This window comes from Adiantum capillus-veneris, chromosome 10 (assembly GCF_014529385.1).
Source record: "Adiantum capillus-veneris isolate H3 chromosome 10, ASM1452938v2, whole genome shotgun sequence".
Lineage (NCBI taxonomy): Eukaryota > Viridiplantae > Streptophyta > Polypodiopsida > Polypodiales > Pteridaceae > Adiantum > Adiantum capillus-veneris.
Window position 1 is genome coordinate 56006635 of NC_140940.1, and position 12478 is coordinate 56019112.

The following is a 12478-nucleotide window of genomic DNA, read 5'->3' on the forward strand; positions in this document are numbered from 1 at the left end:
AACGACCCGACACACACTCTTGGGAAGATACACACACACACTATGGGGCACCACTCCGCTTACACAACACACCTGGCCAAGACAGGGAACACACCTCTGGAGTGAGAGGAGAGAGACTATCCACTTGCCCACTCCACGCACACACACACACACACACACACCCAAAAAACTCAGCTCAAAAGAGGAGAATTTCTGATGTTTAGATACAAATGAGCTTGGGCCAACACCAATGGGGTAAACAACTCACAAAATATGGGTAAAAGATACCAGATACAATCACTAACTGGAGCAGAAACTTCGCTCATAGGAGGAACTTACATAGAAAAACAGCAAGAAAAGAGTGAGGAATTTGGCAAAATGGACAGCGCCATCACGTCCGGAATGGCCCAAAACCCCAGTCTACAGTGTCAAAGTGCTCAAATCCGACCTCGGATGAGCACTTTACGGCCAAAACATGCTCCAAAATGAGCAAAAACACACCTGCGGCTGTTCCTCCTCTCTTCTCCACGTTTTTTTCTAGTCTTCTCTCTATTTTTTCAGTTCCCACACTTAGCTTTATTAGTTGGGCACCCTTGGCCTTTTAGATGACCTCAAACGGATCCCGAACAGGCCAAAAACTGACCTCGCAGTGCATAGTTGTCACGCTGCTGCATCCATGCGCACACCTGGCACTCAGCTTTTTTCCAATAATGCATCTCGCCACCACGTGAAGTGGACCCAAAAAGTGGTCCTAATGATGACCTTTCTGCATAACTCTCACAAGAAAACACCCACGTTGTGTCCGTCCTCATCCGCGTGCAAATATTGACCTCGTTCGCCCTCCTGACGCCACTAGATGCCATCTGACGCACCTGCTGACCTCACGTCGTCGGCCCGCGGATAGCTTCCACGAGAAGTTTTACGTGCTACCAACTCCTCCTTATTGTAGAAAAAACACAGTGGTACTGGTAATAGTGAAAATCGATGCACTATGTACACCTTGTCCTACCTGTACACATGTGGGCCCCACATAACCACCTGGCTAAGGAAAATGGGCAATCCTTTATTTGATGCACCATGCATGTGTATGTACATATGCGCAATCCCTTGCTCCAAAAAACTCCTGACAACGTTGTCAACACAAACATGATTCTAAGCATGCATACTACTTAGATTTGTGAACAATAAAAAGAGAATTAGTCTTATAAGACAAAAAAATTGATTATTTAAAAGAAACATTTACATTTTCTTACTCTAATGTAGCATGGTAATCTTTCACAAGGTTCATACTATCCTTAAGATGTATTCCTTGCATCCATCAAGTATCTTCAAAAGGATAATTTTTTAACTTAATAAGATATTGTTGGATAATCTTACCATGTCATAGTACCTTGTCCTCTTAACTAAGGATAGCTTTGGGTTGTAGCACCCCATCTTGATCTTCGATTTCTGGGAGGTCTTCCATAATCGGGTTTTTTGGTGGCTCTCCTTTGTAAGACTTAAGTAGGCTGACATGAAAAGCATTGTGAATGAGCCAATGGTTGGGAAACTTGAGTTGATAGGCCATCTCATTAATTGGTTTTAGGATTTGAAAAGGACCATAGTATCTCTTTGCTAGTTTAGCATAATACTTTTGGTGGCCCATAGGCTTTTTGCACGTAGTCTGCCTCAATCGAGCCTTGGGAAACTTGAGTAAGATTCAATCATTTTCTTTGAACATTAAGGCCCTTTTGTGATTATCAGCAGTAGCTTTTTTCCTTGGTTGGGAAACTTGAGTTGATAGGCCATCTCATTAATTGGTTTTAGGATTTGAAAAGGACCATAGTATCTCTTTGCTAGTTTAGCATAATACTTTTGGTGGCCCATAGGCTTTTTGCCCGTAGTCTGCCTCAATCGAGCCTTGGGAAACTTGAGTAAGATTCAATCATTTTCTTTGAACATTAAGGCCCTTTTGTGCTTATCAGCAGTAGATTTTTTCCTTTGTTGAGAGATGGACATAGCCTCCTTCATCTTTTGGAAAGATTCTTGTAGGTCATGGCTATAGTCATCAGCAACGAAGATCTTCCTATGTGCTTTAAGTAGAAAGGGACTTTTTGGTCTTCCCTCTATGATCTCAAAAGGTGCCTTTCCCGTAGTAGTATGGACAATATTAGTGTATGCATACTATATAAGGGGTAAGTACTTCTCCCATCATGAGCGTTGATCAAATTCTGTAACATAAGTCTTTTAGTAGATCAAGAACCGTAAGATTGGCTATTTCACTTTGGCCATCCGCTTGTGGGTGATAGGCCAAAGGGAAATTCAATCTTGTACCTAGATTTCAAAGAGACCCTTCTAGAAGTTATCGATCATTCTAGTATCTCTATCTGACATGATGGATGCTGGTGGAAATCCATGGTGTTTAAAAGTTTATGATATTAAGAGGGTTGCCATTTGGTGTGCCTTTATAGTCTTTTTTACAAGAATAAAGTGTGCTTTCTTGCCAAACCTGTTGACTATTGTCCAAATTCTCGTATTCCCATGGATAGACTTGGGTAATCCAAATATAAAATCCATGGATATACTTTCCCATGGCGAATTAGGGATGGGCAATGGCTAGAGTAATGCAGGCTGCTTCCCTCTGTCATACTTGGTCTTTTGGCATACCACACATTTTGAAACATACTCTTGTAGGTCCCCTTTCATGGTAGGTCAATAGAGGTACATTTCTACTTCTCAAAGAGTAGGCTAAATCCCTTGATGCCCTGCATAGGGAGGAGCATGGGATTCATACATGAATTTATCATGAAGGGAACAAGTAACACATAGCCTGTTTCCATGGAGAAGATAACCATCCTACAAGGTGAATGTTTCATCTTTCTTCCCTAAGGCAAGGGCTGACATTATGTCTTTGAAATCAGGGTCAATAGTGTACTCATCTATCATGGAAGATAGATCATTGTGAGTTGTTATAGACACCACATTTACCCTCGATCCCCCGCGATAGTGCATTGGCCACTTGATTATGCTTACCAACAATGTGAGAAATATGAAAATTAAATTGTGAAATAAATTTCACACCTCATTTGTTTGTTGGAGAGCTTGGTTTGCATCATAAAGTACTTGAGACGTGTCAAAATATGAAAATTAAATTGTGAAAGAAAATTTACCCACCTCATTTGTTTGTTGGAGAGCTTGGTTTGCGTCATAAAGTACTTGAGACTTTGATGGTCATTTTGAAAAATAAATGGGGTCCCCAATAGATAGTGCTTACATGTGTCTAGGGCATGTAGAGCAACTAAAATCTCTTTTTCATATATGGCTAAGACTCACTCATCGGCATTGAGACTTCGGCTCTCATATGCTATGGCACGCCATTCTTGAAGCCAAACTACTCCAAGGCAATCACCACAAGCATCACATTGAACCTCAAATGGCTTTGAGAGATTTGGTAGTGCAATCATGGGTTGAGAAGTGATATTTTCTTTAATGTTTTCAAAAGCACTTTTCTCTTTAGCAGTCCATATGTACTTAGCATTTTTCTTGTTCAAGTCATGTAGTGGTCGTGCCATCTAGGGTAATTTAGCTATGAAGAGTCTATAGTATGCACAATAAAGCCTTGTGGCTCATGTAAATTCCTTGTGTTAGGCCATCCTTTTATTACCTCAAGCTTGGCTGGATCCATACGGATACCATCTTGAGAGATAATATGACCTAAGTATTGAATCTCTTGGAGGAAAAATCTACTCTTCTTTTGGTTAATGAAAAGTTTATTCTCCCACATAGCTTGAAAAACTACCTGGAAATGTTGCTTATGCTCCTCCAAAGATTTGGAGTAGATAATAATACTCTATTGAGCTTGCTTTATGGTGTAAATATTTTCTCCATTAGGCGGTTGGAGCATTTGTCAAACCAAAAGGCATGACAAGATATTCATAAAGAACAAACGTTGCACGGATTGCGATCTTTACGATATCTTAATTCACTATCCTTATTTGATGATAGCCACTTTTAAGGTCAATCCTAGTGAATTACGTTGAACATTGTAGCTTATCAAACATATCTCCTACCCGTGGTACGGGAAATCTATTTTTGATAGTGGTACGGTTTAGTGCTTGATAGTCTACACACATGCGATATGTGCCATCTTTCTTTTGCACTAGAAGGATTGGAGAAAAAAAGGGAGAGGAGCTAGGCCTCACCATCTCCTTGTCTACCAGCTCATGCACTTGCCTCATAATCTCCTCTTGTTGAGCTAAAAAAAATTCATAAGGAGGTTTATTAGGTAGTGAGCTCCCGGGAAGAAGCTCTATCATATGGTCATCATCCCCTCGGTTTGTGGGTAACTCCATAGGGATTTCATTGAAAAAAAATTCATAAGGAGGTTTATTAGGTAGTGAGCTCCCGGGAAGAAGCTCTATCATATGGTCATCATCCCCTCGGTTTGTGGGTAACTCCATAGGGATTTCATTGATAAATACATCTTGGAATCTATTTAGAAAATAAGACAAGTCTAATTCTTCTTGATTCCTACCACTTTGTTTTTTTATAGCATTAGCATCATTTAGAGAATCTTTGACAAAAATCATGTATGAGGAAATTGAGCTTTTCATTGACTTATCAAAATCAAGTGAAGCTACAAGTGGTATAGTATGGCCGGACTCATTAGCATCTATATACATGCTCTTTTCCTTGTAGATGAAGTAGATTCTCCTTTCAAAGAACTTCACGTTGGCAGCCATGCGGTTGAACCATGGTGCCCCTATGATAACATCCTCATGTTAGAGAGGAGAGATGAAAAAGTCTTCTTTGTTGACATAGCTTTGGACATGAAGCCGCAACTTCCCAAAAATCAAGGGAGTAATGGAGGCTTGCTGTCCCTTGAAAGCTCCATCAGCAGTTATAGTATCTTCCATCTTGAAAGCTTGAATGCCTAGCTTAGTGGCCAACTCCATTGATATGAATTTGTGAGTAGAGAAAGGTCAAAAAGGATGAAGGCATTATGATCCCTCTCCTTTCCCCAAGCATAGGAAAGGGATCATCCTTTGCAATGAGCATCCTCTCTTGGAGCTTTGACCGTGGAAGCTCTAGTAATATCATTGCAGACATGTCCTTGCTCCCCACACTTATTTATGATATTTGCGAAAAGCCTCTAGCTCTTCAGAAGAGAGTTTGTTTTTACCTTTGTAAACTCAGTTCTCCTTGGTCTTTTTGCCGTTGTTGTTGGAATTGACTTGGGAAAAACTTTTAGAGTTGTTTTTTCCCTTTGCATCATTTCAATCTTTGTTTTCCATGGGCTTGGCATTCCTTTTAGCCCCTTCCTAGAAATTGATACGGGATTGTTAACCGACAAGTCAGACTGTGGAGTCAACACTGGGCAAATAGGAAGCTTGGGGACTGCCCAAAACTGTAAAACCTTGGGACTACCTTAGCCTTGATCCTCCACCCAACCTCCCTTTTATTGACCTTGCCTCTAGGATCCCTGTCTCCATTAGCAGCCGGCCCTTGGCCGGCCGGTCCTTGACCGGCCGGTCCTTGACCTCCAGGGTGACCCTTGGCCTGACATTACTCCCCCTTGGAGAAGCGTTTTTGTCCTTGAAAACAAGAGTGATGATACATTAATGTTTTCAACACTGGCATCCTTCATGCATCCAGCTCTTTGCTTGACGAGATTATGGTTCAGTAGGAGGTTCAATGAAACCAAGAGTAACATCTTGATTTTCCATATCGGTTTCCCATTGCAACTGTCTTGGTGTAACCATTTCATAGATAATGTAGCGTGTAAATTCCATGTAGAACTCACTTGAGTAGATAAATAAGTTATCCCAACTAAGATGTACCCAAAGAGTACCCCTCTTTCACTTTCCTTGAAAGTAACTTGCTGACGTTACTCATTGGCCAAGTTGAAGTCCTTGACTTGTTCTCAAATTTCATCAGTGGACAACCCCACCATAGTTAGTGTTCGAGGTTGAGAATCTGACTTATACATGAAAAGACTAAGCCAAGTAGAGCAATAAATGCTTATTAATTGGATTGCTTGGTGCTAATGTATGCACTTTGCATATCCTTTAGCACAAAACTACACTTTGTAATCTTCTAATCCCCTTGGATACCGACAATACTGAGGAGTGTTCCCCCACGGTTTACCGATAGTCTTCCCAGATGACTGGTAAATGGGGATCACAAAATCAGACAACATTTTTGATCAAACAATAGTGTCCTGAATAACCATCTAGGTAAAGTTGAAAGATCCACATGCATCCAAACCGAGCCATGACCTCTATTGGTGAGTGGTAGACCCAAAAAGTAATCGCAGAGAGATACTGCATATAGAGTGCAAACTGCTTCATAGCTATAGTGATGAATATGCATGCCACTCCAAATCAGCCTTTACTAAACATTAGGGCCCATAACACCTAATGTGCATGCATTTAACAAAAAACAGATCCAAACCTGTATATTCATGATCATCCTTGCCCACACTTATGGCGAATGTGATGCTCCTAGCACACATAAAAGAAGAATCTAAAGAGTTTGGAAAAGAAAGTAAATACTTTTTGCTGCAATCATTTGCAAGCCTTACTGAAATGTTTGAACCAGAATAGAAGGTGAAACATTAATCATGTCCAGGTACAAACATTGAAACCTTTTCATTAACAACTCATAGCCTAGCTAAATGCATAAACAACCATATATAATGTTGTTTAGCTGCACTTGTACCTTAACAAGTCATTCTAAGTGTCCGAAAATTTTTGGCCACTAAAATTGCTCCTGATACGTCGTGCTGAAAATGGTCTAGAAAACAGATTTGACCAGCACCTAGGGACTTTGTCGTGACACATACTTGAAATAGGGGGCGCCAGTGCCAGTCCCAGAGACTCATATTCTCCACATGTGGAATATGTCTTATGTAAGAATTTCTGAAAAAAGAACATCCTTCAAGTACAAAATGTACTTGTGCGTGGAGGTAACTACAAACACTCTACGACAAGAGTGAGAGGGACCCTCATTAGCCTTGCTTCACATTGGCTAAACCGAACTCCTTCAGTTCTTAGACCATGTTGTATTCCATGTGACAACACTTGCAAAATAAACCCTACAAGTGGGTCTATAATTTCATAATGCAAAAATGTAATGAACTAAAGCAGATGCGTACCTGGAGGGTGAACATAGTGTTCACTTATGCATAGTGAAAGGAATTTGTGCAAATGTCTTGCCTGCAAAGGCCTAGGAACACTAATTAAAAATTAGTGAAATGCAAGTAGTATTGCAGATGGAATCTTGGGTGTTGCCTTTGCAATCCAGACCCCTTGGTTAAAGTAACATTGTCAAACCCCTTGGTCAAACGTAGCAGGAAAACTACTCAATGAGCAACCAGCCCTTGGCCTTTGTCCGTGACCCCCCTTGGCTTTGCTCATGGAATGTGCTTACTTTTCAACTTGAAAGATGTCCACTATCCCTTGGCAGTTTGTGGACTTCTTTCCTTGAAAATGCAAGTGTTAAGGTTCTAAGAATGGAACATAAACCCTTACTAAGTGATTTCATAATCACGCTCTAAGTGTTCTAAGAATGGAACATCAACCCTTACTAAGTTATTTCATAACCACGCACTGGGTCTTACCCCAAATGCTACTCATATAGGCACGCTTAGTGCTAATAGGAGCTCCACTGAAATTGGAGTCGTATTCACAAACTAGATATTTTTCACACCCAAAAATCCATAATCTGGGGTTGTTGTGAACAGTCGTGCGATCTAAAATGTTGGCTTCATCCATACACCTTGGTAGTAGAGACAAGCCCTTACAAGTGTAAGAATTCAAAAACTCAACCTGACTTGCACACAAAGTGTGGAGTGCTAAAATAATGTCCAGAAAATCACTAATGGCAAGACCCTTGCTTGTCCATTATAATTAATGGGTACTCAACTCTATAGAAGTGTTCGATCTTGAAATCAATCACTTATGGACTACAAACAAATGGCTCGTAGCCATGCCAAAATAGGTGGTAAAAGATGGCTCTTAGCCCTTCATGTTGTCGTATTTACATAGAAATATTTCAAGAAAGTCATGAAATATTTCCATAAAATCATGCCTAGTTTACCTTTCCTGCATAGAAGTTGGGAAGAGAGAGAGGGAGAGAATGATGGGCTGAGGAAAAACCCATATGAGAATGTGTTGTATGCCCCGTGTCGACGATGTCTCTTTTGTGGCTTAGCCTATAATCGTACAACGACACGCCCTCGTAGAGAGAGGCTTAGCTTATCCTATAAGCGGACAGTTGTCTACTTGGACCACGTCCTCGTAGAGAGAGATACTGTAAGTCAAATCTTGACCCACTGACCTTGTATGTGATCGTGATTGTATCGGGGTAAATTTAAATATGGCACTTTGCATGTGAATAACATAGAAAATATGTTAAGATAGGAGGTACTTACCTTATCCTTGACAGAGTATTTAGTGTTATAGCGGAAGCGTATGCAATGATGGCTGTCGGACAATCATCGTACTAGTATGCCATGCATACAAAGCAAAATATATAATAAGAAGCCCTTGGCTTCCATAAGAGTCAAAACCATGTGAGCCATTGGTATACGTGTGGTGCACGATTACACTGGCATGGACATATCACAGTGTGGCGTTGCATAAATTGTGAGCTTATATCCATAGAATGCCAAAGATGTGTGCCATTATCATTGATCTGAAGTCAATCAATAATACCTTGGCACATTAGAGAAGCCGTGCCTCAGATATGAAGGATGAAGACAAACAAGAAAAAAAAGGGTTTATCTTTCCTCTGCCTAAAGCACGGCAACACCACCGGAGGGCTGGACAATTCTCCGGTCGATCGGTGAGCCACAAATTCTCTCTCTTTTCCCTGCCCTCGCCACGGCCCATGCGGCCCAGCTCTAGCAACACCCCTGGCCGTGGCCCGTCACTATTCATCATTAGCCCCGGCTTTCGGAGCCGCGGCGGAAAGAACCAACCCCAATCGGGGAGAAGCACAATACAAGAAAACAATGAAAACCCGTTTTTTACATTCACCTTGCAGGCAGTAGGCCGCCACCAATTTGTCCACACCTCTCTCCATTATCACCAGAGGATAGAGGTCTCTCTCTCTCTCCTGCTCGGCTCTGCCAATCCACCATATCTCTCTTATCTCTGCTCCTATGTCACCTAGCCCAAAGGGCACATAAAACAAGTTGCCGCTGGTTTTTCTTTCACTGGCGGGCCACCATGCTTTTACAAAGTCTCCCTCTCTCTCTTTCATTATTTTCCACTCTCTCTCTCTCTCTCTCTCTCTCTCTCTCTCTCTCTCTCTCTCTCTCTCTCACCCCTGCTTGTCTTTCTCCCTCTGGCGGGCCGCTATACCTCACCCACCCTCTCCTCTCGTCCGCACTCTCTTGAACTCTCTAGCTCTCTCCTCCCCTCTTGTTTTTTTTTCCTCTAGCGGGCCGCCATAAAGCCTCCCCCCTCACACACTCTCTCTCCACCTCACCAACCCCCCTTGTTTACCTTTGGCGGGCCGACCTCTCTCACACACTCACACTACTCCCTCCCCTCACACTCACTCCTTCTCTCTCTCCCTACTCTCTCTCACCCTCTGTCCTAACTCCCTCTCTCGCCCTCGGTAAGAACGGCCCCGCGATAACTCTCTCTCTCTCATTCACACACACCACCCTCATCCCCTTCCCTAGCCCGCTACCCCCTTACCCCACCCCGTTGACCACAAACACCCCCCCCCCCCCCCCCCCCCCCTCCTTGCCTTTTTCGGCTACAGGGCCACGCCAGCCCCCTCCCATTCTCTCTCTCTTTTTCTCCCTCATGCCCATTGTGTCAAGCCCACATGGCTGCCATGCGGGCGGAGTTCTCTCTCCCCCCCTTTCATACGCACTCACCTATATACACACACTCATTCACACACACACACACACTCCCACCCCTCGTCACCTCACCAACCACCCGCCATGACCAAGCTCTCTCCGTAGCTCTCTCTCTCTCTGTCGCGCTCTCCGTACGAGAAGCCCCGAAGTCACAACAATATTCTCCCCCCCCCCCCCCCCCCCACGTCTGTGTCGCCATCGCCACCAGCACACAAAAAAATAACATACATATTATATATATATAATAAAATTACTCCCCCGTCTCTCTCATTCCCAGACACACACACACTCTTTCCGAGCACACTCACCCACATACACACACACAACCTCGTGTATATATGTACTCACACACACACACATACATACATACAAACATCAACACGCATAAAATGCACATACTCACACTCACACACTCACCTATATACACACACGTATACACACACTCACTCATACACACTATACACGCATGCATATACGCACACCCACCAAAAATATAAAAATGAAGGAATCGACATCATCAACAAAGAAGAAGAAGGCCAAGTCGCGTGCCGCCGACACCGGAACAAGAAAGACGTCACAGGAATGCCTCGGTTGGTCCCGAATTTGGCAATTGCGCTACATCGACGCACCAGCAAGGCCCGTCGTTCGCCGGCATCTCGTCCATGACGCCCTCTTCAATGAAATTCATAGGTCATCATCATTTTTCCCAGTTTCAAACTAAATCTTGTAAAAAACCCCAATTGTAAATTATTACCTCTCCCTAGGTGATGGTCACAACGGCCCACCTAGGAGTTTTCATTTGTTTAAATCCTTTTAAGACATTAACTCAAGAGGTATATCATTAGCGAAAGTTTGCATGAGGACTTTATATCTATTCGCAAACTCTTTTTCTCTAGGCTAAGGGCTAAAGGCTACCCTTCACCGTTTTTGAAGGCGTGCTTTCTCTACGTTACCTATGCCTCGAGGCCTGCCTTCCTTCAAAAGGTCAACCACAAGAAAACCCCACCTTCCATTGTAAAAATCCCCTTCTCTCCCTTTACCTGCACCCTCAACTTAGCCCGTTCCATTAACCAATCTCTTTGTAAAGTGTTAGAAGACAACTCCAAACCCCCACTCTATTCCAAACCGGTCATTTGTTGGCTTAATGCGCCAAATCTCAGCAAACTTCTCTCTAAAAAGCCTTCCTCCTACACCACCGCCGCTTTTTTGTGATTCGACCCCCCCCCCCCCCGGCTCTTCCATGTATCTTAACCTTGGTCCCTTGCCCTTCACCCTCATCTCCCTCTTCCTATATCTTAACCAAGGTCTCTTGCCCTTCGCCAAGGTTTCTTGCCAAAAGTTATTTTTTTGCTACCTCCCTCCCACACCACCACCTCGCCTCCCCCTCTTTTCTATAATCCCCCCCCCCCCCTCTCTTTCTTTGAATCAAAAGCTTCACCCAACCTTGGTCCCTTACCCTTGCTATGCACCTAGGTTTCTTTCAAAAGACTACAACCAAAGGAATTTTTGGACCCCTTGTTTGGTACTACCCTCCTTGTTCTCCATATCCTTGGTCAAAAGTCACCATATGTGGTACCCTCTTATAAACACTCTTTAAGCTTCCCCTTTTCCTTCCTTTTCCTACCCCCTTTAAAGCTGGTTATTCCCCATGAAAGATACTCCTCCTCTTGTGCTTTGCACTTATTATCTTGGGAAACCCTCCATATGGCACCGTTATAAACCCTCTGAGACCTCTTGTAAGGTTTACATCACTGATGAGCTAAATTGAGAAACGCGTTTGATGTAAACCACATTTGCAAAGTCTCTCCTTTCCCTCCTCCCCCCTACTTTGGTGCTCCCCCCCCCTCTCTCTCACCTCTTCTATTTTTGGCAAATCTCTATTTATCTCTCCTCGCTAAGTTTTTATGGTTAGTCGTGTTTGGCTATCTTGAAATCAATTTATTTTCAAGAGTTTCTTACACTCTTTGATGTACATCGTAGAAAATCTTTTTTTTTTCCTTTTCCCATACTTACTTTCCTCTTCCCTTCGATATGCATCTTTCCTTCTCGACCCACCTCGTGAGCCACTATGGATCTATGCTCTTGGGCTTTAATTTTTTCCAAACGATAACCTTTCTTTGTACTATGCTGGCGGCAACTGCATGCATTGAACTGTGTACCTCGACCTTTGCTCCCGCCTCGCATTGGCTTCGCAGCTCATGTCCCCTCCACCCCTAGCTCTTAGTTTTCTGAGCTCGGTTCAGCTTCTGCGAATACTCTCTGTAAGCGCATACTATTCGCACAGTGGACTCCGCCTGCTTCGCCCAACTGCCACCTCAACGTGCAGTCGCCTGCGTTGGAGCACCCACAGCCTGTTGCCCACAATTTTCTGCGGATATTTTCCTTCGCACCATATCCGGGCTGATAGTCCTCTTCCACAAAGCTTAGAAGTTCGCACTCGCTTGCCTGCTGCATTCTGTTGCACCAGTATTTTGGAGTAGCCATAGCCTATAACCTTTGAAAAGCCGGCCTCTCCTGCGTCATAACACCTGCAATTGCGGGCTTCTTTTGCTCTACTCTGTCTCACCATAGCAGGGCAGGTCGTCCTCTTCCAGAGTGCCAAGGATGCACTCCCTAGCCCGCTGCATGCTTAACCGCCAA

General features: G+C 43.3%; 1 protein-coding gene across 1 annotated transcript in view; it reads right to left on the bottom strand.

Moving 5' to 3' along the window:
- Positions 1-12322, bottom strand: part of LOC147448886 (uncharacterized) — a 171450-nt gene extending 159128 nt beyond the window's left edge. Inside the window, exon 1 of the mRNA XM_086521477.1 lies at positions 12095-12322. Within this exon, the coding sequence (XP_086377603.1) occupies positions 12095-12322 (228 nt within the window). The remainder of the gene's footprint in view (positions 1-12094) is intronic.
- Positions 12323-12478: the final 156 nt, after the last annotated feature.